The sequence below is a fragment of the Aspergillus sclerotioniger genome, assembly GCF_003184525.1.
Source record: "Aspergillus sclerotioniger CBS 115572 chromosome Unknown BO94scaffold_11, whole genome shotgun sequence".
Classification (NCBI taxonomy): Eukaryota; Fungi; Ascomycota; class Eurotiomycetes; order Eurotiales; family Aspergillaceae; genus Aspergillus; species Aspergillus sclerotioniger.
Genome location: NW_020291001.1, coordinates 787,917 through 807,755, shown reverse-complemented (window position 1 = coordinate 807,755; position 19,839 = coordinate 787,917). Strand labels below are relative to the sequence as shown.

The 19,839-nt window shown below is 52.1% G+C and overlaps 6 protein-coding genes across 6 annotated transcripts; 2 read left to right on the top strand and 4 right to left on the bottom strand.

Annotated features, from left to right (window-relative positions):
* Positions 1-173: 173 nt before the first annotated feature.
* Positions 174-1,631, top strand: BO94DRAFT_623604 (aldehyde reductase II). Its single transcript, XM_025617162.1, has 5 exons — positions 174-511; positions 582-771; positions 830-1,002; positions 1,058-1,157; positions 1,213-1,631. Exons 1-5 carry the CDS (start codon positions 245-247, stop codon positions 1,518-1,520), a joined length of 1,038 nt encoding a protein of 345 aa, XP_025468531.1. The 5' UTR covers positions 174-244; the 3' UTR covers positions 1,521-1,631.
* Positions 1,632-5,181: 3,550 nt separating this feature from the next.
* On the bottom strand, positions 5,182-6,207 carry BO94DRAFT_463853 (purine and uridine phosphorylase; the record flags this gene model as incomplete). Its single annotated transcript, XM_025608042.1, has 1 exon — positions 5,182-6,207. One exon carries the CDS (start codon positions 6,205-6,207, stop codon positions 5,182-5,184), a length of 1,026 nt encoding a protein of 341 aa, XP_025468530.1.
* Positions 6,208-7,186: 979 nt separating this feature from the next.
* Positions 7,187-10,537, bottom strand: BO94DRAFT_534397 (putative kinesin family protein (KlpA)). Its single transcript, XM_025611538.1, has 5 exons — positions 10,125-10,537; positions 9,741-10,070; positions 9,254-9,385; positions 7,636-9,200; positions 7,187-7,583 (listed from the first exon to the last, which is right to left on the bottom strand). Exons 1-5 carry the CDS (start codon positions 10,150-10,152, stop codon positions 7,407-7,409), a joined length of 2,232 nt encoding a protein of 743 aa, XP_025468529.1. The 5' UTR covers positions 10,153-10,537; the 3' UTR covers positions 7,187-7,406.
* A 205-nt stretch (positions 10,538-10,742) lies between these two features.
* On the top strand, positions 10,743-13,698 carry BO94DRAFT_534396 (coronin). Its single transcript, XM_025611537.1, has 9 exons — positions 10,743-11,132; positions 11,185-11,213; positions 11,272-11,331; positions 11,382-11,524; positions 11,577-11,625; positions 11,684-11,787; positions 11,850-12,311; positions 12,361-13,063; positions 13,115-13,698. The coding sequence occupies exons 1-9, from the start codon at positions 11,099-11,101 to the stop codon at positions 13,310-13,312; spliced, it is 1,782 nt and encodes a 593-aa protein (XP_025468528.1). The 5' UTR covers positions 10,743-11,098; the 3' UTR covers positions 13,313-13,698.
* Positions 13,699-14,328: 630 nt separating this feature from the next.
* Positions 14,329-17,559, bottom strand: BO94DRAFT_464220 (uncharacterized protein; the record flags this gene model as incomplete). Its single annotated transcript, XM_025608053.1, has 6 exons — positions 14,329-15,013; positions 15,431-16,484; positions 16,542-16,824; positions 16,878-17,266; positions 17,328-17,437; positions 17,516-17,559. 6 exons carry the CDS (start codon positions 17,557-17,559, stop codon positions 14,329-14,331), a joined length of 2,565 nt encoding a protein of 854 aa, XP_025468527.1.
* Positions 17,560-18,976: 1,417 nt separating this feature from the next.
* Positions 18,977-19,779, bottom strand: BO94DRAFT_42627 (uncharacterized protein). Its single transcript, XM_025607443.1, has one exon. It carries the CDS (start codon positions 19,672-19,674, stop codon positions 19,240-19,242), a length of 435 nt encoding a protein of 144 aa, XP_025468526.1. The 5' UTR covers positions 19,675-19,779; the 3' UTR covers positions 18,977-19,239.
* Positions 19,780-19,839: the final 60 nt, after the last annotated feature.

Genomic DNA, 19,839 nt, shown 5'->3' with positions numbered 1-19,839 from the left:
AACCACTATGAAACAATCCAGATTGGTCAGTTCGTGAGTGCTTACACTTTGCCGTGTTTGCACGGCCTTATGGAAGGATGCTTACCGCATGGGGTTAAGTCCGTGGATTTATACTGGGTCCTGGCTTGTCTGACATCGAGTACAAATACCTCGTCTTCATCTATGGTATCATTCTCATCTGGCCTTCTTTCTTCTCGGATTTAATCACACTCCCACTCTTCATCTTCATTCAACCTTTTACATCATGACTACCAGCAGCTACTCACTCCCCCTCGGATCATGGATCCTAGTAACCGGAGCCAACGGCTACATAGCCTCCCAAGTCATCGACGCCTTTCTCACCAAAGGCTACAGGGTACGAGGCACTGTGCGCTCCGAGAAACCTTGGATGGACGAGTATTTCCAGGCCACATATGGTCCTGGCAATTTTGAAACCGTGATCGTCCCCGATCTGGAAGCAGACGGGGCCTTGGATGGCGTTGTCCAAGACGTGGGTGGGATTGTCCATGTCGTAAGCTAACCCCCTCCCCCAAGTACATTCATCCTTTAAGAACCCAAGTTAACATCAATCTATCTCCCAGGCATCCGACATGTCCTATCGATCTGACCCCAACATCGTGATCTCCGGCGTAGCAGCACAAACAATGAACGTCCTGTCCATCGCAGAGCGAGTATCTTCTATAAAGCGAGTGGTGCTATGCTCATCCGTAACTACTGCATTCCCTGCCATTGATGATGCAGTCGGCCTAGAAGACAAAACAGTGACTCAGAGTGAGCATCTCCCCTACCCCTATACAACCCCCTGAGTTACCATGTCTAACAGTCAAAGATACCTGGAACGAACCGTCTATAGCAGCAGCCTGGGATCCAAACACCCCAGAGTATCTGAAACCAAACGTGGTATACACGGCAGCCAAAATCGAAGCCGAACGGGGTGCCTGGAAATGGTACGAGGAGCATAAGCCGGATTTTGTGCTCAACTCAGTGCTTCCTAATATCAACGTGAGTGGCTGTTCATCTTCCCAAGGACTAAACTCCAAGGTTTTAACACTCACAGTTCGGCAAAATCCTCTTCCCCGAACACCAAGGCTCCTCGATGAAAGTCACAAGCTGGTTTCTGGACGGGAACGATCTGATGATTTCTTTGGCTGCTGCACGTAAGTGATACCTATTTCCATCCGATTACAAGTATCTGACGAAATGGTATACCAGAATATTACGTCGACGTCGAAGACACAGCGCGCCTCCACGTTATCGCAACGCTAGATCCCAACGTAAAGTCCGAACGAGTCTTCGCTTGTGCGGGCCCGTTTAAATGGGACGACGTAGTGCAGATTCTGCGGAACCTTCAACCCCAGAGCTCCGCCATTGTTAATGCTAGTAAAGATACAGTCAAGGAAAAGTTCGACATTGTGCCTTCGGCGCGGGCTGAGCAGTTACTGCGGGATTTCTACGGCCGGTCGGGCTGGACGTCCCTTGAGGATTCGGTGAAGAGGGGTTTGGCTTCTTTGGGAGTGTAGGGTTGGATTTAGGGATGATGGGAATTATACTTTGTTTTGTTCTGGCTGTTTTCGATATATAAATCTGTTGTCATTTCTCTGCCTGTTTATATTAGTGATGCCTATACATAGTACTTATATTTCATCTCAACACCAACATCCCTCTCTAATAATCCTATCAAATTTATTTAACACGCCATGCAGTGGCTAAAGAAAGCACAGTACTCTCCACGCAGAGTCCTCGCCCAACTCAACACCATTATCACGCACCATCATGAAGATATCGTCCAATTGGCAATTTCCAAAAGCACGACCACCAAGTCCACCGCCTATATTAAATCCATAGTGAGTGAGATGAAAGCCTCGCCAAGCCTATAAAACGTCTTACCACAGCAGGTAAGTAATCTTAATAGGAAATGAAATATCACCACACCCATTAAAGAATTTCGAGAAAGGGGGGAGCGGCGCATTGCAAAGGCGTCCAAGTATCCGATAATGTACATCTATCAAAACCAGTAGTCAATTATGAGTGATAATCCAGCTAATTAGCACATTTTCTTTTAGAACTTAGTTTAAATGGTTGGTATATAACAACGAGGATCTCTTGCCCTGATACTTGTACTATTCTTAACTCGGGAAAAGAAAAACCATCGACTTCTATTCCGTATATTGAAGAAGCAGGCAATATTAACAATGTCCGAGCATAATACTGAAATAAAATCATGTCCTCCTCTCTCCCATTATCAGCAGTGTTTCACATCCACCCCGTCCACTGCTACTTTCCAAAGTCGAGATCATTCACAAACGAAGGTCTAGAGGCTTCATCCCATGATATAGCAACCAAATCCAACTAAGTGAGACCATTATCATCTTCCACGTGGATATCAGCACCCTTTTGTACGAGAATCTCGGCGACTTCCGCATGGCAGTTTTCTATAGCCACTAATAGTGCTGTTCTGCCATCAGGATTCTTTTCGTCAAGATTGGCCCCATTATCAACCAACAGCTTGACCACCTTCACATGGCCTTTCTCCACAGCTGTCAACAACGGTGTGTTGAATGAGACTTTTGCCTCTATATCAGCTCCCTTTTCAATCAGTATTTTAGCCACTTCCACGTGACCATATTTTGCAGCGCTCAACAATGGTGTGCCATAGGTGCGTTTTGCCTCTATATCAGCCCCTTTCTCAAGCAGTAGTTTGGCTACTTCCACGTGACCACATACTGCAGCGCTCAACAATGGTGTGCCATAGGTGCCTTCTGTTTCTATATCAGCACCTTTTTCAATCAGTAATTTTACCACTTCCAGCTGGCCAGATCTCACAGCTGTCAACAATGGTGTGCCATAGGTGCCTTCTGTTTCTATATCAGCACCTTTTTCAATCAGTAATTTTACCACTTCCAGCTGGCCAGATTTCACAGCTGTCAACAATGGTGTGTCAGAGGTGCCGTTTGCCTCCATATCGGCCCCTTTCTCAAACAAAAGTTTGAACATTTTCAGGTCGCAATTTCTCACAGCTATCAATATCAGTCCAGGCGGAAAGTTCTCTGGGTTCCCAATATTGGAAAGCAGTAAATCCACCACGTCTATATACCCCTTTCTCACGGCTGCATACAAGACGTCTTGTCGCATATCACCCGTCTGAGCCAGTCCAATGCGTCCAAGAAATAGCTTTGACATGTGCTGGTTGTTGCTGAATAATGCATAAGATAGCGGTGTTCCAGATACGTCGTCTCGAATATCGACTCGAGCACCTGCTTTCAGCAATAGCTTGACAACACCCAGATGACCATTCCAAACCGCATAGGTTAAAGGAGTTCGGCGATAAATGTCTCTCGAATTGACCTTGGCCCGCTTCCTAAAAGGAACTTTGATAATAAGTTTGAAGAAACTCCTTGTGCCCTTGACCAAGTGTTGGACAATCACATCAAATCCGTTCTCTGCGGCCCATGACAATGCTGTTCGATGAAAGGTCCCGTCCGTAGCATCTACATCATCATCCTTTGACTGGAGAAGAGCCTTGACCACCGTTATCAAGCCGAAATATGAAGCCATCATAAGAGGAGTAAACTTTTCAGGAAATTCCCTCTGAGTACCTAGCCAGAAGATCCTGAACCACGTCAAGCAGCGGGATGAGCTCGTATCACATAACTGCAGAGCTAATCGGGATACAGTGAGTTCACAACCTGACTCCCGGACGTGAAAAGCCCAATTCTTCGCAGAGTATTCGAGAAACAAGTGACTCTTTGCATAACTGTCCACCGCTTGGTCTCCCTTCAAAGGTTGGGTATCAAATTCTGCAAATGATAGGTGCCACATACATATCTCCATCAAAACGCGATGTGACTCCTCAGACCTCAAAGAGTGCTCCCATGTAGTAGTTGCCTGGGGGCCCATAGGAGAACGCTTTTGGTAGGATTGAATCAGAAACTCTTTCGCAGTTTGGTGAAGGAGATATATTCTTGAGCCGATAACCATTACAAAAAGGCCGCAATAGTCCCGTATGTTCTCACGGATACGCTCCTCTGATTTGAGCTCAAGATCGTCGTACGAATTATGGTGCTCTTCCAGCGTCAATGCCAGGTCAATCTCTTTCAGAGTCAAGGGGCGAACGGCGGCAACGACGATATGTAACAGTCTCCTAGCCTTCTTGGCATTCAGGCTTCTGGACAGGATTTTCTCATAAGCCTCATCAACTGTTCGTGGTAGGTATGAGGTGACTGCAATCATTCCACTCTTTCCAAGGTCAATATCGTTCTCAATAAGCTCCAAAGTAAGATGAACCCAGAGATATGTTCTGTTCGGTACAAGCGACAGTCTGTGCAATAAGAAAAGCTGCTCGTCCATTCCCAGTCTCAACTGCGCGCCGATCATTGTAACTTTAGCTTTGATGTAAACATCAATCTCTTTGGATATTTTCTCCGCTTCAAGCTCACTTTCGCCACTCAGATGAATGACAGGTAGTCCAGGAACCTCCAGAGGCTGAAAGCCTCGCCGAATATTGCCGTAAGGTCGACTGGTTAGCAGGAACTTCAAATTAAACTCCGTATTGACGCTATACAGTCTACACAAAGCCCGCGTGAGCTGAGACTTGCCGTGATCCTCGCATTCATCAAAAGCGTCAAGTAAACAGATGATTTCACCTGCACTGGGATCCTTTGAGACAAGAATAAGGATGTCCCAAAGCTCGTCAAACAACTCTGTGAGCTTCTCTCCGTTTGTCTCAAGGCGCTCAATGACCTTGGGGGAGAGTAAGATGGGCTTATGTAAAAACAGCTGGCGCAAAATGCAGCATAAAGCAGTAGCGGCATTCCTTTGATCTTCAAAGTCATCCTTGAAGAAGAAATAGCATGATGACATAAGAACAGAATCGACTAGGTACTTTGCAAGCACGGACTTCCCACAGCCGGGATCTGCAGATACCCAGAGCATCCTTGAAGACTCGCTTTTTCGCCAGTCTTGAAAGAGCTCATGGGTCACAAACCACTCGCATGTTCCTGGTATCCGGTCAGGATTTCGCTCTTTTCGTTCTCGGTAGGGCGACTTGTCAAGCATCTTCAGAACTTTCACCCTCCGACCAGAGTCTTCTATAATGGAGTTCGCAACTGCGGAGGGTGACAGTGGCACGCTTAATCCTGGGCGGCTTTAGTATCATCGATGACCTCAGAATTGACCGTATAATCAAGAAATTTCGGGACTCTTACCCGTGCTCCATTTTTCCAAAAAGCATTTTGTGACAGCCGCTGCGGTGGCTGCAGCATAGCCTTGCCACCTTTTGTTTTTATGACTGTCTGAATAGTCACAAGCTCCTTTGATGACCAGGACTTCCGGGAAAGCCTCCCACACTCCTGCACCTTCCATCTCAAATGCAACAACGCGATCCCGGGTGACAATTTCGTCTCGATCTTCTCCAGATTTCATCACCGTGTCACCAGATGCAATCCATCCAAAATGGATTGTCGGCTTCAATGACTGAGGTATCCGAATGCGAGACTCTTGTTCCGTTTTGTCGCATCCGAGGTCCTCACAATGTAAGTTGCATACATCAGTCCCACCGTCAGAACATGTCTCGCAATGCATGAAAACATGATGCTTATGCCGATATGTCGCTTTGAAAAGTATGTCATTCGATGCTCCGGGATACTTGACCATGTCGCCCAGCTTCTGATGCAATAGATCCAGATATCTTGATGATGTATCATGAAGCCAAGTTCGATCATGCTCCGTCTGTAACTTGGCCAAAATGGCGCGGATTCCAGGCCCAGGCCTTCCTAGATTTTCCCAGGGTGTATTTTTCCGAACGAATTTTCGATCTGGGAATTGTCTTCCAAAGTCGTACTCTATGAGCCCTTCACTGATAACAACATCACCCAAAAACATTTCTTTACCCGGTTGGTTCGCAAAAGGCGCACAACCACAAATGCCAACTACCAAAGCTAGCTGAACCTCCTGAAAGCTAGCACGAAGGCATGTTGCAGCGGTCGCCGCAGCGACTTTCCCCATATTTGACACGTGGACCAGGACAACATTGTGATACCCTATCACGCCAGTCGAATAGGCGTTTGTGTCACCAGGCGCTTTGCCAAATGCATTGTCATCGTACTGTTGGTCGAATATTCCGCCAATAATGCTGGCTTCCAGTGGTAGGGCACATATAATCGCTATCTTGAATGCTGTTCGATCGCTGGGTAAGGGAGGGATTCTCATATTGTTATTGGGCATTTTGCCAGGAGTCTCAGGTAGCATGGCACCTTTGCTCTCTCTAGTTGGTCTTGTTGCCTATAAGGCGCATACAAATAACAAGTGTGAATTCAACAATCGAGTCCTGGAGGGAAGGGAATTTCGGCGAAGCCCAAAGGAGTCCCATAGCCTCGTGGTGAGGGGTGATCGTAACGGGCCAATCATGCAACTAAGGTAGGAGGCGACAAATCGCGAAGCGCCACGATGGGTTGCAGGGATTCGTTTGCGGCCGAGCCCCTCGGAAGCTGAGCCTGGCGATACGACCTGGGAAAAGATTTTGCAAGATTTTCATCACGCCCCGGGAGCTCAAGGGCTCAAGAAGACGACTGCACGTACTAATTGGACAAGAGCCAGGTCGATTCCAAGAATGCAGCTTTCGGCATCCCCTTCACTGCAGGCAACCAGGATACCAAGCCTGTTTATTTATATCACAAGCAGTCGGTTCAGAGGACCTATCTTGCCAAAGTCAATTAGTAGCTGCATTTAATCTCATCTGACCCGCAACTCTACAAATAGATAATAACTGACCATATTAAACTTCCTATTCCATGGCCTTAGCCGGCACCCGGCTTTTGCACACTGGTTTTCCGGTGCCTGCGTTCGAGAGCCAGGTTGTAGATAATTTGGACCAAGCAACTAAGTGAGTAATCAAATCCATCGCTGCGGAACGTGTACGGCGTCAGTATCCAAAGCCATGATGGAATTCGATGGCCTGATGGGGGTGATCGGATTGACTGGACGACCTAAATGGAAAGAGCAAGCTAGGATCTTTTTGGGACGGACGAGCGTGACCCGACCTATAGGAATATCTATTCCTTCACAAATATTATGCCATCTCAACGAACTTCTGAGCAGATCATGGCTTGGCTCCGCAGTAACCTTGCCTTTAGCAAATATGGCAACCCGCATGGCCTCATGACGAGCTGGAATATTACACTGCTTAGGACATCTGCAAAGAGCTAGAATTGTATGTACGGCTAGTCTTGACTACCCAGGTACCTCGATAATAAACTCAGGCATTACATTAAGCCAAGTGATCAAATCCATATGTATACCGAAACAGAAACAGTTCATATCTCACTCCCAAGAGAGGAAAAAAACCTCAAACACCTCTGCCAAGGCCTGGTTCATGAAGGCCGCCCAGAAAGATCAAAAGGTATCATAGTTTAGGAATCACGAACGCGTGCCTGCCGCTTGGCCGTCCCAATGTGCGTGTTGTGTACCTTGGTCGCAAACTTGAGACTGGTCAAGGTTTCCGACAAATGCGCCTGCAGCGGACTGACCATGACAAACATCAGAGTCTTGGAGTTTCCTCCCAACGAGAATTGAAGGAGATAGGTAAGCTACATGCAAGTCAGTCACTTCGTTACTGGACTTGAGGCGGACGAAACGAACCTTGCTGTTTCGGTAGGGAATGTGTCCACCATCCTTACCCTGTCCGAGGGCAGCGATGACGTCGCCCAAACAGCTCAAGCTGCGGTTGATGTTCTGCGTCTCTTTTAACCGTTCGCCGGTAGCACCGCTGTGGCTTAGACGCTCACTACCAGCCAAGTCCACCAGGTTGAGGGTACCTTCACTGCGTTCACCAGTAATGTCGTTCTCTCCAATGAGCTTGAGGATGAAGACCGAGTGTGACCGGGAGGACCTCTCGTTGGCCTTGGTAGCTGCGACGGAGCGGTTGGAGGCAGCACGTCTGAGAATTGTCTCAACCATCTGAGGGGATTCCAACCGAACGGTAGTGACATCCGTGATGATCGTCTTTCCTTTTTGCATGTCGTGCCGGATCTCAAGCTTCTTCTTATCGAGTTCTTCGGGGTTGCCCAGTAGATCGTTGAGGTTTTCGTTGTACACTTCGACAAAGTTGCCCTCCATCGTATATCTCCAGCCCTTTTCTTCCAAGCCCTTGGCTGTCTCATAAATCTGGTGCACTGCGCGAGGAATCATACCGTCAAGGGATGACATAGTGTATGTTTTCCCACTACCAGTCTGACCGTAACAGAAAATGCAGACGTTGTATCCATCGAGGGCGCTTTGGACAAGTTGGCTGATTTCGTCGAAAACTTCTGCGTTCTGCGTAGTCGGCCCGAAAACACGATCGAATGAAAAGTTGCTGTTCTTTCTCGAAATCGTGCCGAGACTGCTCTTCTCCTCTGGGCCCAAAAGAGCAATCTCTTTGCTGTCCTCGGTCTCATCGGGATACTGAATCTGAGCCACTCCAGTGGTGGGGTCCGAGGGAAGCGATGGTCGGACTCGACAGAACACCCGGATGTTGCCTTTGAGTTCTTGCACCTGGTTGTGAAGCTTCCTTCTCAGAGTCTCTTCCTTCCTCAGCTTGTCCTTTGTCGTGTTGGTCTCAGCTAACGCGTCCATCATTTTCTGGTTGAGGCGCTCAAATGATTGGGATTGCTCCTCTCGTCCAGACTCGAGGAACTCGATTCTAGCCTTCAGCGCACGAATAGATGACTCCAGCGTCACGCCGTTGGTACTGGCTGTGTCCAAGTTTTGCCGGAGATTCCGGTTGCTCTTGCGCTCACGCTCGAGTTCTGCCCGCAGTGCCTGCACATCATCCCGAAGCGTAGTGATTTCCCGTTCCCTCCTGTCAAGCTCCATATTCGACCTTTGTGTGTCAATGGCGGTCTGTGAGGTTAACTGACTGATTTCTCGAAGCCGCGCAGCTCTTTCATCCTCAATCTCATGCTCGTACCGTCGCTTTAGTTCTTGGATCTGTTCTTGATGCCGGGATTTCAATGCTTCCAACTCCTTCCTACCTTCTGACCGCGCGGACTCCACCTCGATGCGTTGATGGGCGCTGAGGTTGTCGACTTCCATATCATGGTCTCTCTGCGCATCCTTCAAGGCATCCTCCGCCGCACCTAGTCGGACCTTGAGTGACTCCATCTCGACCCGGAGGGTAAGATTTGTGTCGGTAATTTCCTTTCGGGAGGCTTCTAGCTCGCTGACTGCATGAACCTCACATCAGTGATGTCCAGACATCTCTCCATGTTTCGCTTACCTCTGGATTTGTATAGGTCAAGTGCTTCCTTGAGGCCATTGCTTTCTTGCCCGGCTTGGCCAATTCTCGTGACGAAGGTGTTCAAAAGGTCTTCCATTGTCCTTTCCCGACTTTCCTGGTCCCATTCGGCCCCTGTAGAAATGTTAAATGACTCGATCGTTGAATCCTTGGTAAGAAATTGTGGCAAAGGGGCAGGCTTTTTTTCTGGCAGAGTGCTTGGGTGGGGATGAAAACTGATGCGGCGCAAGCTTGACTGGGGTGGTCACAACAGTGACCATTGGAAGTAATGATTGCACTGCTTCACGACGTGAAGGCAAAGGGGTAGAACCCAATTTCATAACGCGGGATGGGTCCAGGTCCAGCTCTTTCATGGAAGCGCACAGTGAAGTCTCACGACGGGTCTTCCGGAAAGCACCATTCCTTGATGTATTCCACGGGGCATGGGGTTTTGCAGCAAAAAAACGAACAAAGCAAGAGTCTAGCCTACCCTTTCGTTTTCCTAGTACGCTGGTGGCGGAGTCCTCCTCATCATGGGTATCCAATGACGTTGCCGGGCGTGGGATGGCATGACCATTCGGTTTTCGGGAGCTCGCAACGGAGTGGGTGCGAGACATGCTGGTGTGTGGTCGCGGGGGACCGGCAGTCGCGGCTTTCGTTCGCGCGGAGGTGGAAGCTGATCTGGTCAAACTAGTCGATGAGTGGGAGTTGGCGCGGCCATGAAATCTGGTGGTGTTGCTGTTGATGCGCGACGATGCTGCTCCGGCTCCGGCTCTGCCAACCTCGGGCGCTTGCGTGGTAGTTCTTGGACGAGACGGTTCTGCGACGGTCAGCTTGTTCTGGCTATACTTCTTCCACAGCTCCTGACACATACGCGACAGGGTCGTTGACTTGCTGGTCATGGCGCTCGCAATGGTACCGGGTGGCACAAGACCGGAGACCCCGGAGCGGGCATTTGTCGTGGCTGGATTCATCTCTCGAAGACCGGGAATGCGTGTGCGCGTGGATGTTCTCGACTTAATACAAAGTTTATCTAGTGGCGACAATGCAGTTTACCATATATTCGTTCTCCATCACCTCCACAGGCAGGGCGACTCGACCCCTGACAAGGCGAAAATTCGTGTCTCAAAAGCACAAGGATGATAGCAGCGTGTGTGACAGGCGAAAAAGCAAGGCGCAATTAATTAGAGTCCAGCTGCGATCAGTTAGGGGCAGGACTGCATCGTAAATCTGGCTGTCAGCAAGTCGTCGTGCAGGTCGAGGGCAGCGCAGGAGAGTTTATCAAGGTCGTTCGGTGGTCGGCTGCTTTGGTTGCAATCAACCCTACCGTTTCTGGAGTGACGGCGGGCGGTAAACAAACGTTGCTGACTCAGCCCGACCTGGCGGGGTGCGCCATTGCCCCATCGGGCTAGACGTAATGCTGGTCATGCCGTTCCCGCCAGAATACGACAATACCGTTCTGCCCGCATGGCACTCGACGACGGTTGTGATTGTTTCAGTGATAATTGGGAGTCTAGATTTCTATATAATACCGCCGAACGAAGACTATCACAAGATTATTATTGGATTCATTCTATCTCCATCTCTCTCTCTTTCTCTGTCTTCGGAACCACCTGCTGAGCCACACGGTCTAATCGCTGGCCCGCCCGCGGGTGTTCCCACTTCCCACTTGCACTCCCTCCCTGACTGGCTCCGTAACGGCGGCTGCTTTCAGACCGACAAGCTTTCCCCGTCCCCCGTTCAAGGCCATCGAGACCCTTTTGCCTCTCTCAATTGCGTCTATTTCCTTCATTGTTACTTGCTTTTTCTCCATTCTTTCGCCTTGTGACTCGTTGGACAACTACCGTCATGTCGGGTCGATTCGTGCGTTCCTCGAAATACCGTGAGCTTAATCTTCCCCTCCCCCCGTCTGCCCGCAATCTGACAGGTAGCAGGACACGTCTTCGGACGGTCGACGAAGAAGGTGCGCAGCGAGCCCCCTGATCCATCGCAACCCCGGCATCATCTCACCATTTTCGCAGGAGCAATGCTATGATAATCTTCGTGTCTCCAGGAACGCCTGGGATACCAACCTCGTCAAGGTCCGTCGGTCGTTACCGCCCCTAATCCGCATGTCTAACGCTACGACCAGGCCAACCCCAAGTACCTGTCCGTAAACTGGGAAGCCGGTGGTGGAGGTGCCTTTGCTGTTATTCCCCTCGAGGAGCGGGGAAAGCTGCCCGAGAGGATACCTCTTTTTCGGGGTCACACTGCCGTGGTCCTCGATACCGACTGGTGAGCAGTGATTGAACGACCCTTATCTTAGCCGCCGAGCCAACATAGCTAGGAACCCTTTCAATGACGACCTCATTGCATCTGGATCCGATGACGGAAAGGTATAATCCCCATCACAACTCAGGCCGCGTTCGGCGAGACTAAACTACCGCATAATAGGTCATGCTTTGGCGAGTGCCCGAGAATTTCACTCTCCATCCCGATGTTGATGTCGATGAGATCCAAGATGTAGCCCCCATCGGCAAGCTTGCCGGCCATTCCAAGTGAGTCCACTGTTTCACGCCAATCTGCACTGTGTCCAGTCCTTTCGCTAACAGCCTTGTAGAAAGATAGGCCACGTTCTCTTCAACCCCGCAGCCGAAAACATCCTGGCAACGGCTTCCGGCGATTACACTGTTAAGATTTGGGATATCGAGGCCGGCGCTCCGAAATTGACCCTGAACCTGGGCGACATCGTGCAGTCACAATCGTGGAGCGCAAATGGTTCCCTCCTGGTCACGACCTCGCGAGACAAGAAGCTGCGCATCTGGGATGTGCGTCAGGAGCGCCCTGCGCATGAGACACAAGGTCACTCGGGAGCCAAGAACAGTCGTTCGGTCTGGTTGGGTGAGCGCGACAGGATCGCAACCACCGGTTTCTCGAAGATGAGCGACCGGCAGCTGGCCCTGTGGGATATCCGCGCTCCCCGGGAGCCGATCAACGGTTTCAAGACCCTTGACTCGATCTCTGGTGTGTGCATGCCGTTCTGGGACGAGGGCACTCAGTGTCTGTACCTTGCGGGTAGAGGGTGGGTTTGCAACCATGCGGGAATGTGGGCTGTTACTGACTTCTCCTAGTGACGGTAATATCCGGTACTTCGAACTCGAGAACGACAAGTTCGAATACCTTGCCGAGTACAAGTCCGCCGACCCCCAGCGTGGTATTGCATTCATGCCCAAGCGTGGTGTCAACACTCACGACAACGAAGTCGCCCGTGCCTTCAAGACCGTCAACGATGGCTACATTGAGCCGATCTCTTTCATCGTGCCCCGCCGCGCGGAGACCTTCCAGGACGATATCTACCCCCCGACTGTTGGCCTGAAGCCTGCTATGGGCCCCGCCGAGTGGTTTGAGGGCAAGGAAGCCATCCCGCCCAAGATCTCCATGGCCAACCTCTATGAAGGTGAGGGCCTGAAGGAAGTCACCGGAGTGCAGGACATGCCCACTGCGACGATGGGCGCCTCGGAACCCGAGGCTGCACCGGCACCCAAGGCCTCCGAGCCTAGTCCGGTGCGGAAAGCACCCGAGCCTGTGTCAGAGCCAACGCCCGTGGCCAAGCCCGCCCCGTCCATGAAGGAGCAGGGCGCCTCGATGGCTGCCATGGTGTCCAAGTTCGCCGATGATGAAGAAGCCGAGCCAGTGGAGGAAGAGTCGAGCTTTGACGAGGTGTCCAAGCCAGTGGAGCGCCCTGCACGTTCTCCCGAGGCCTCATCTCCTTCCATCAAGACGAGCCCGTGGCACCAGCAGGAAGAGGCCAAGCCCCAGGCTAGCCCCTCCAAGGTAAGCCCCTTGCATTACCCAAAGAGGCCACCCAATCTAACCCACCCGCAGGAATCCCCCGTCAGCACTCCCGTTGACGCAGCGGCCAACATCTCCACCGGCGCTGCCGTTGCGGCCGACGCCGTGACCCGAGAGATCGGAGCCATCAAGGAGCTCATCGCCGAGCAGACGAAGACGATCGCCTCCCAGGCGCAGCAAATGCAGAGTCTGACCGCGGAGATCGAATCCCTCAAGGCTAAGCTGGGCTAGCCTTTATGCTTTCCAAGACCCTGACCCTGACCCTAATGTATTGTATTGATTTCCTTCCATTACTAACTACACTTATTCACCTTCCCCACGTTCTCTGTTGTCCTCCCAATTTTGCTCAAAAGCCCGTCCCTCTTTTCTATGTCCATAGCCGTCATCGTTGTTGTGTGTTATATTCTTGATGACCTGCAGCATGATCGCAATGTCAATGTCAATACGAATACCAATCTCTGTTCATCATTTATCGTTGTTAGTTCTGTGTCGATTCTTCAGCGGCGACCACACCGGGGATGGCGATTGGATAGATGGATGTCTTGGTATCAGTACTTAGTATTGGGTAGACAATATAAGTACTACCTACTCTGCTTTCCACTTTTATATTCACCCCACAACATCCGGATAAAGAAACAAAAGAACCGTAAGTAGGATACGATTAAAAGGACCCGTCAAATCCTCAACCATTTCACCAGATATTTAAATTCTTATCTACAGAAGAAATTGTAGTTCTCGTCCCCAATCGTCCCAGACATTGTCATCACCCACTGCAGTGAGTAGGGCGTCACAAGCACCATCACCATCAACCACAAATGAATGCTTCGTCATGACCATCTTCACAATCGCATGCAATCTCCCCTTTCTTTCTTTCCCTCTCTCTCCTTCAAATGCAACTTGGAACGAAATTGTAACATGAGAAGAAAATATCTGAATGGTATGAGACCATTTGGTTATTGGGTTGGTAGCCAGCAGGTAGGTAGGTAGATAGATTAAAAAGGAAGGTAATGATATCCGAGTGGATCTTTTTCTATATTCTTTGATTTGAGTAGTGGTGGTGATGAAGTGGATGGGTGAGAAGGGGTGGTAAGTCGTTTGTTGTATAGAACGAGATACTAGTAGATGGGTAGGTAGGTAGGTAGTAAGGGGGATGAGGGACTGGGATTGGAGGTGGAGTAGGTGAACCTTGACAAGACAGAAGGTATAGATTGAAAGGTGTGATGTGATTGATGGGAGAGGTAGTAGGATTACTTCCATCGACCAGCCTCACGCTCCTTCTCGACTCGAGCAGCTCGAGCGTCATCGTTCTCATCATCCTCGTACTTGTAACTGAGACGGCGACCACCTGTCAATGCACGGCCGTCTCGTCTTCGGGAAGACTTGCCACCATCGCGATCTGCGTGCATGGCTTCCCGGCGCTGTTGCTCCTTCAGCATGCGCTCGCGGTTCCGTGCTTCCCGCTCCAAAGTGTGAGGGTCTTTTTCAGGTTCTGCGGCTGGTGGCTTCTGGTCATCACGGTCACGCTTGGCCCGGCGGGAATGGCGCGAGGAATATTCGCTGTTGACGGGGGACTCGGAGCGGTCTCGGCGGGAGCGTTTCCGGTCCCTGTCGCGCCCCCCATCTCGCTCCCGATGGCGATCTCGTTCGCGCTCTCGCTCGCGGTCCCTGTCTCGGTCTCGGTCTCGGTCTCGCTCACGCTCACGCTCCCGGTAGCGATCGCGATCTCGATCGCGCTCTCGATCGCGGTCGCGACGGCGAGAGTCCCGGTCTCGATCCCGTTCGTCATCGCGCCGGTTTGAACGGTCCTTGCCGGAACGGTAGCTGCGGCTGGGGAGTTCCATGGTGTCGCTGGGCTTGGTTCGAGAGACTAGAACGTTTTCCTCGGGGACCGGTTCGGGAGCTTCGCCGTTACGACTTGGGCTGCGGCTCCAGCTGCGGTGACGATGCGAACGATGGGACCGGCGGCCACTGCGTCTGTCCCGCTGTCGATCACGACGGTGAATGGACCGTCTGGACTCGAGGGATGGGGAGCGCGTACGATGGGCGTCTTCGACAACAGGCGGCTCGTCGTACTTGTCCTCTCGACGAGGCCTTCTGGGCCGGTCTCGTCTACGCTCGGATTCATCGGGTCCATGATTGACACTCGTGGAGCGTTGACGGTACTGGCGGCGACTGTCTGAGCGCGACGGAGCGGGAGAGCGCGATCGGGACCTCGATCTCGACGCTGATCGAGCGCGCGATTTGGACCTGGACGCTGACCGTGGCAGCTGATCCTCTTGTCCTGGGGTTGGGGTAGCACTGGGGAATAATGTTAGTGGGCAAAGGACGATACTGGAAACATGGTCTTACCTATGTGAAGCGTCGTTGGGTCTCACTGGGGGCGCCGACGATCGTCCCGGACCCTGGAAATTCCGTTGCCGGAGAACACTGGTATTGGGGAGTCCCTCTCTCATGGCTCGGGGGGCAGCTGGCGCACCTTCCACTCCCTGTCCCCGGGGCTCGGGATACATGTTGGCGCCGCCCATCAATGGCGCACCGTTGAACCCACCTGGACGTGCGCCGGGGAAGGGACCGCGCATATAACCTCCTCTTCCAAACCCTGGGCCCATCGAACCCGGCATCCCCATGGGACCCGCAGACATGCTTTGGGCGGCATTCACTTGATCTAGACTATCAATGGTCGGGATACCACGAAGCTGGGTTTCATCCTCATTCAGATGCTCTTGTGCGCTGTCTCTATGGATCGGGTCGGATTCCCCATTCTCGCCCATGGTCATGTTCTCGGCAGGAGCTTCTGCCGCAGGAAAATCTTCAGCAGACGCCCCCTCGCCGCTTGGGGCATTCTCGTCGGTGATTTCCTTGTTCGCATCAGCCCCGAGCTCTCCCGACATCTCAGCAGATACACCATCCGGAGCCTGCGACAGGTCCTGGCCATCACTAAGAGAATTATGGGATGGAAAATCTGACGGGTTAGCATTAGCAGGATAGTTGGCTTGCATCTGCCCACCAAAGCCACCACGCGCGCGACCACCGGGGAACATGCCACGACCACGGCCCCGGAAAGCGCCTCTGCCATGGCCGGCATAAGAGCCATTCTGATAGTCTTGGCTAGGGAACTGCGGCTGCTGCATTTGAGCATGAACTCCGTTGGGTTGAGACATATTATATCCGCCAAATCCAGAGGGGCCCCCATACTGCGAGCCCATACCATTTGCGAAAGCATTTGGATTGAATTTATCTTGGCCTCCATTCCACATATTGTTCTGTGAGCCGTCCCATCCCCCGTACATTCCCTGACCAGCGTCGAAACTCATGCCCATGTTCATGCCATTCATGTTCATCCCGTAGCCTCCAAACATACCCTGATTCGCGGCCATCGGGTCCATCGCCATGCCAGGCATGCCTGCAACGCGCGTCAGTCAATCATCTTGCCTCAAAGGAGCCACGAGCTCAAACTCACCCATAGCATTTGGAAAATTGAACATCCCGTTGTTCATGAACTGGGCCATGGGGTTGAACCCCCCGTTGTTGTTCCAAGCCATGTTGGGAAACATCCCCGTGCCCATGCCAAAACCCATGCCGTTGGGAAGCACGGTTCCAGAGTCGGGTTCTTGGGGATTTCCTTCATCATTGCCTTGATCGGCCTTGGCTTCATCGGCTTCTTCGCCTTCGCCAGTTCCGTCGTGTTGTGCATCTCCCACTTTCTCCTGCGTGTCGACTGGGACACCTGCCAACTGATCCTCCTGTGCAAAGACAATGTCAGCCTGGATCAGGCGATATGGGTTGGAAGTAGTACCTGAGCCTGAGTGTCCGTGGGGGGCTCGTCACCAGCACCTGGCGCGTTCTCCGCATTTAGATCTCTGGCGTCCGCGGCGGTAGATGGCTCCTCCAGTGGAGCATCAACAGGATGGTCAGGTGCGGAAACTCCCTCTGCGGCAGAGACCTCGGGAACACTGGACACTGCAGGCGTCTCTTGTTGGATAGGAGTGCCATCCGCGGTTGTTGCACCATTAGTCGTAGCGGGAGTCGCGGGAGTTGCGGACAGCCGTTCCTTCTCGCGCTTCTTCTCTTCGGTACGCAGAAATGCCTTCAAAGTCGTACGGAGAGCTTTGTTCGGCTTGCATAGATCGGGTGAGATAGGGGTGTGCGCGCAAACCGGGCAAGTCTCGGGGAGTGAAGCCTGGCCTGTCGGGTTCTCGTTAGATTGGCAAGGGAGTATAACACCGAGCCGTGGGAAGATGCGTACAGTTTTCGCATATCGCTTGGTCGCAGCAAGGGAGACGGAAGGCATTGACAGCAAGCTTATTGCAGATGGCGCATCGCAGCTTGAACGGAATCTCATCTTGGGTGAGAGAGCTAGGTAGATGGACAAGCTGGTCAGCTACCGGGCAAACTCCGGTTGAAGGCAAGGCGCAAGGCTCGGGTCTGACGTACCTGGCGATGTCCATCAAGCCCGAAGGCTGATCTGCGACAGCCATCGGGATGACGAGGCTAGTCCGGGGGAAGATAGATCCAGAAAAGAGAGGTCAGACTTTGGAACGGTGAGGCAGCCAAGGCGGCAAAGAAAGACGACGCGACCTAATTCGCCATCAATAGGAGGAGGTGGCCATTCCTGCTGGCGTCACGCGTGAATGCAAGGCCGTGAATCAACAATCGTGGTGACTGTCGCGATGGACAATCTGTGCCTGTTGACCAAATTTGGAGGCCGGAGGCGGGCCGGAGCGGAACAACGCCGTTCCGAGCCTGGTGGTGTCTCGCCCCGCCCCGTCCCAACGCTGTCATCTTGCGAGTACTTCCGTCGGGTGGGAGGTGGATGATGTTACTGATGATGGTACTGATGATGTCGCCGGTTATGCTGCTGGCTAGGGTGAGGTTCAAATACAGATGGGGACTCAGCGGGTGCCGTCTACTCATAGTCCTCCACGCTACAAAGGATCACCCGTTTCAAGTCTAAACAACGTCCACAACGTGCCGTTTGAAATGAGGTTAGTCTTTGCAGGCACTCCACTAAAGTTTTGGATAGGTCATGGGCATGGCCAGATGTCGCCGCACACCGCCAACTGTTGCGGCTCGACCCCTGGATATCTATCACAAGGCGTCTCGGCAGCATCCCTGCGCGCGCGGCGGATCCAGGCAGAGAAGTAGTTGTCCATGTATCTACTCTATCGATTCCAGACCCAAGGCGTTGCTGCTAAGTGGTCGACGCTAGGCTGACTGCGGCGACATCTGCATTGTCTAGCTCTATCTACTATCTATCTATGTGACTATGGTTGATTGCGAGATCTGCCTCTCATCTCCGACGGGCAAATCAGAAGGGTGGAAAGTACCGCCCCAGGCAACCAGCGACGTGCTGTCAGATTAGATCAAGTAATTTTGGCCATCACCGATTGGACGGCGTCGAATATTCGAACTGCCTTGAGAGGTCAACGGCGGCGATACCTTGGCGGGTCTCTGCGCGCAACGTCATCCCTCTCCCCGAATCTCTGGAGCTCTGTATCATCATCACGCGTCGTGGGGGGTACTCAGCCAACCAATAAGGAAGGCAGGAAGCTGAAGCAAGATAAAAGAAGATGCAAGACATGATATGACCATTCCATTCCCAGCCGATGGGCTCGCGCATTAGAGGCACCATATCAAGGTGGGATGGTCAGGGAACGCAACAAGGCTGAAAACGATATCAACCAGCGGTAGTGGAGAGTAGTATACGATATGTGGCTTTGCATCATCGACGCCGACTCGATGGAGGGAATCACGCGCGCCCAAAGCCAAAAGCCGAGGGGGGCCAATCAGAACAGGATCCCTCCGAGGTGTGCCTCCGGGCGGGGTGGCGACGAAGAGTGGTTCGTAGGCAAGTTGACACCCCGAACCCAAAGGTACGACTCATCATGCTCATGGCCCCCAGGGGGGGTGGATGCCATCATCGGACGATCGGAGGGATGGACCAGATGAGCGGCTATGTGCGACCTGGCTGGATTGATGCCAGAGGGACATGTCCTAGAGGGGACAAAGAAAAATTACTGTGTAGTGTTCAAGGGGATAAAGTGATACAAAGCAGAGACCCTGATCGGGGGGGATGGAGTGAGCCAAAGGAGTCATGATGATGATGAAGGGGGACGGAGTACGGAGTAGAGTAGACAGGTGAGCCTGGGGGTAGGTACTTAGGTAGTAGGTACCTGGGACTGGTGAGAGTGGCAGGAGAAGAAAGAATAATGACTGGTCGGAGGGAGGAAGAGCCAGCAAAAGCAAAGTGTATTTTTAGCGGGCGCCGGCAACGGGCGGGCAGGGTTAAAAGGGCGACGGGCTGCTCCCCCGGAAGAAATGGCGGCCGGACGCTTCTCTCCTTCTGGCTGCTGGGGCCACTGCCGGCAGTCTCTGGGCACACGCACTTTGCGCACTTCTTTTGTCTCTCTGTGACAGTGTGACTTTCTCTGCAACCCAAAGCTTGGACCACCCGCGCCGCCGCGATCCTCCAAACATTTAAGGTATTTCCTCCACAGGGATTGCCGGACCTTTGAAGGAAAGTGAATGCTGGATGGGCATTGTTCCTGTATTCTCCTCTTGACAGCCCTACATTCTATCTGCAATCTGCGCATACTGTATCCCCCTTTACCCTCCCCTCCCCTACCCTTTCCCTTCCCACGCCGGATCGATCGAGAATGATTTAAATCCGCGCATTCCCCATCGTATTGTTGTTGTGACGTTCCAAGGTAAGCGGTTCCCCATATTTATTCCCGACTAGCGCGCACGCGCATCCCATC

Coding starts and splice junctions, on each gene's coding strand:
- BO94DRAFT_623604 (XM_025617162.1), top strand. CDS start 245: ATGACTACCAGCAGCTACTCACTCCCCCTCGGATCATGGATCCTAGTA. Junction 512..581: donor TGGGTGGGATTGTCCATGTC/GTAAGCTAACCC, acceptor TCTATCTCCCAG/GCATCCGACATGTCCTATCG. Junction 772..829: donor AGACAAAACAGTGACTCAGA/GTGAGCATCTCC, acceptor TAACAGTCAAAG/ATACCTGGAACGAACCGTCT.
- BO94DRAFT_534397 (XM_025611538.1), bottom strand. CDS start 10,152: ATGACCAGCAAGTCAACGACCCTGTCGC. Junction 9,386..9,740: donor CGTACTAGGAAAACGAAAGG/GTAGGCTAGACT, acceptor ACATTTCTACAG/GGGCCGAATGGGACCAGGAA. Junction 7,584..7,635: donor TTCCCTACCGAAACAGCAAG/GTTCGTTTCGTC, acceptor ACTTGCATGTAG/CTTACCTATCTCCTTCAATT.
- BO94DRAFT_42627 (XM_025607443.1), bottom strand. CDS start 19,674: ATGCGCAGATTGCAGATAGAATGTAGGGCTGTCAAGAGGAGAATACAG.
- BO94DRAFT_534396 (XM_025611537.1), top strand. CDS start 11,099: ATGTCGGGTCGATTCGTGCGTTCCTCGAAATACC. Junction 11,133..11,184: donor CGTGCGTTCCTCGAAATACC/GTGAGCTTAATC, acceptor GACAGGTAGCAG/GACACGTCTTCGGACGGTCG. Junction 11,788..11,849: donor AAGCTTGCCGGCCATTCCAA/GTGAGTCCACTG, acceptor ACAGCCTTGTAG/AAAGATAGGCCACGTTCTCT.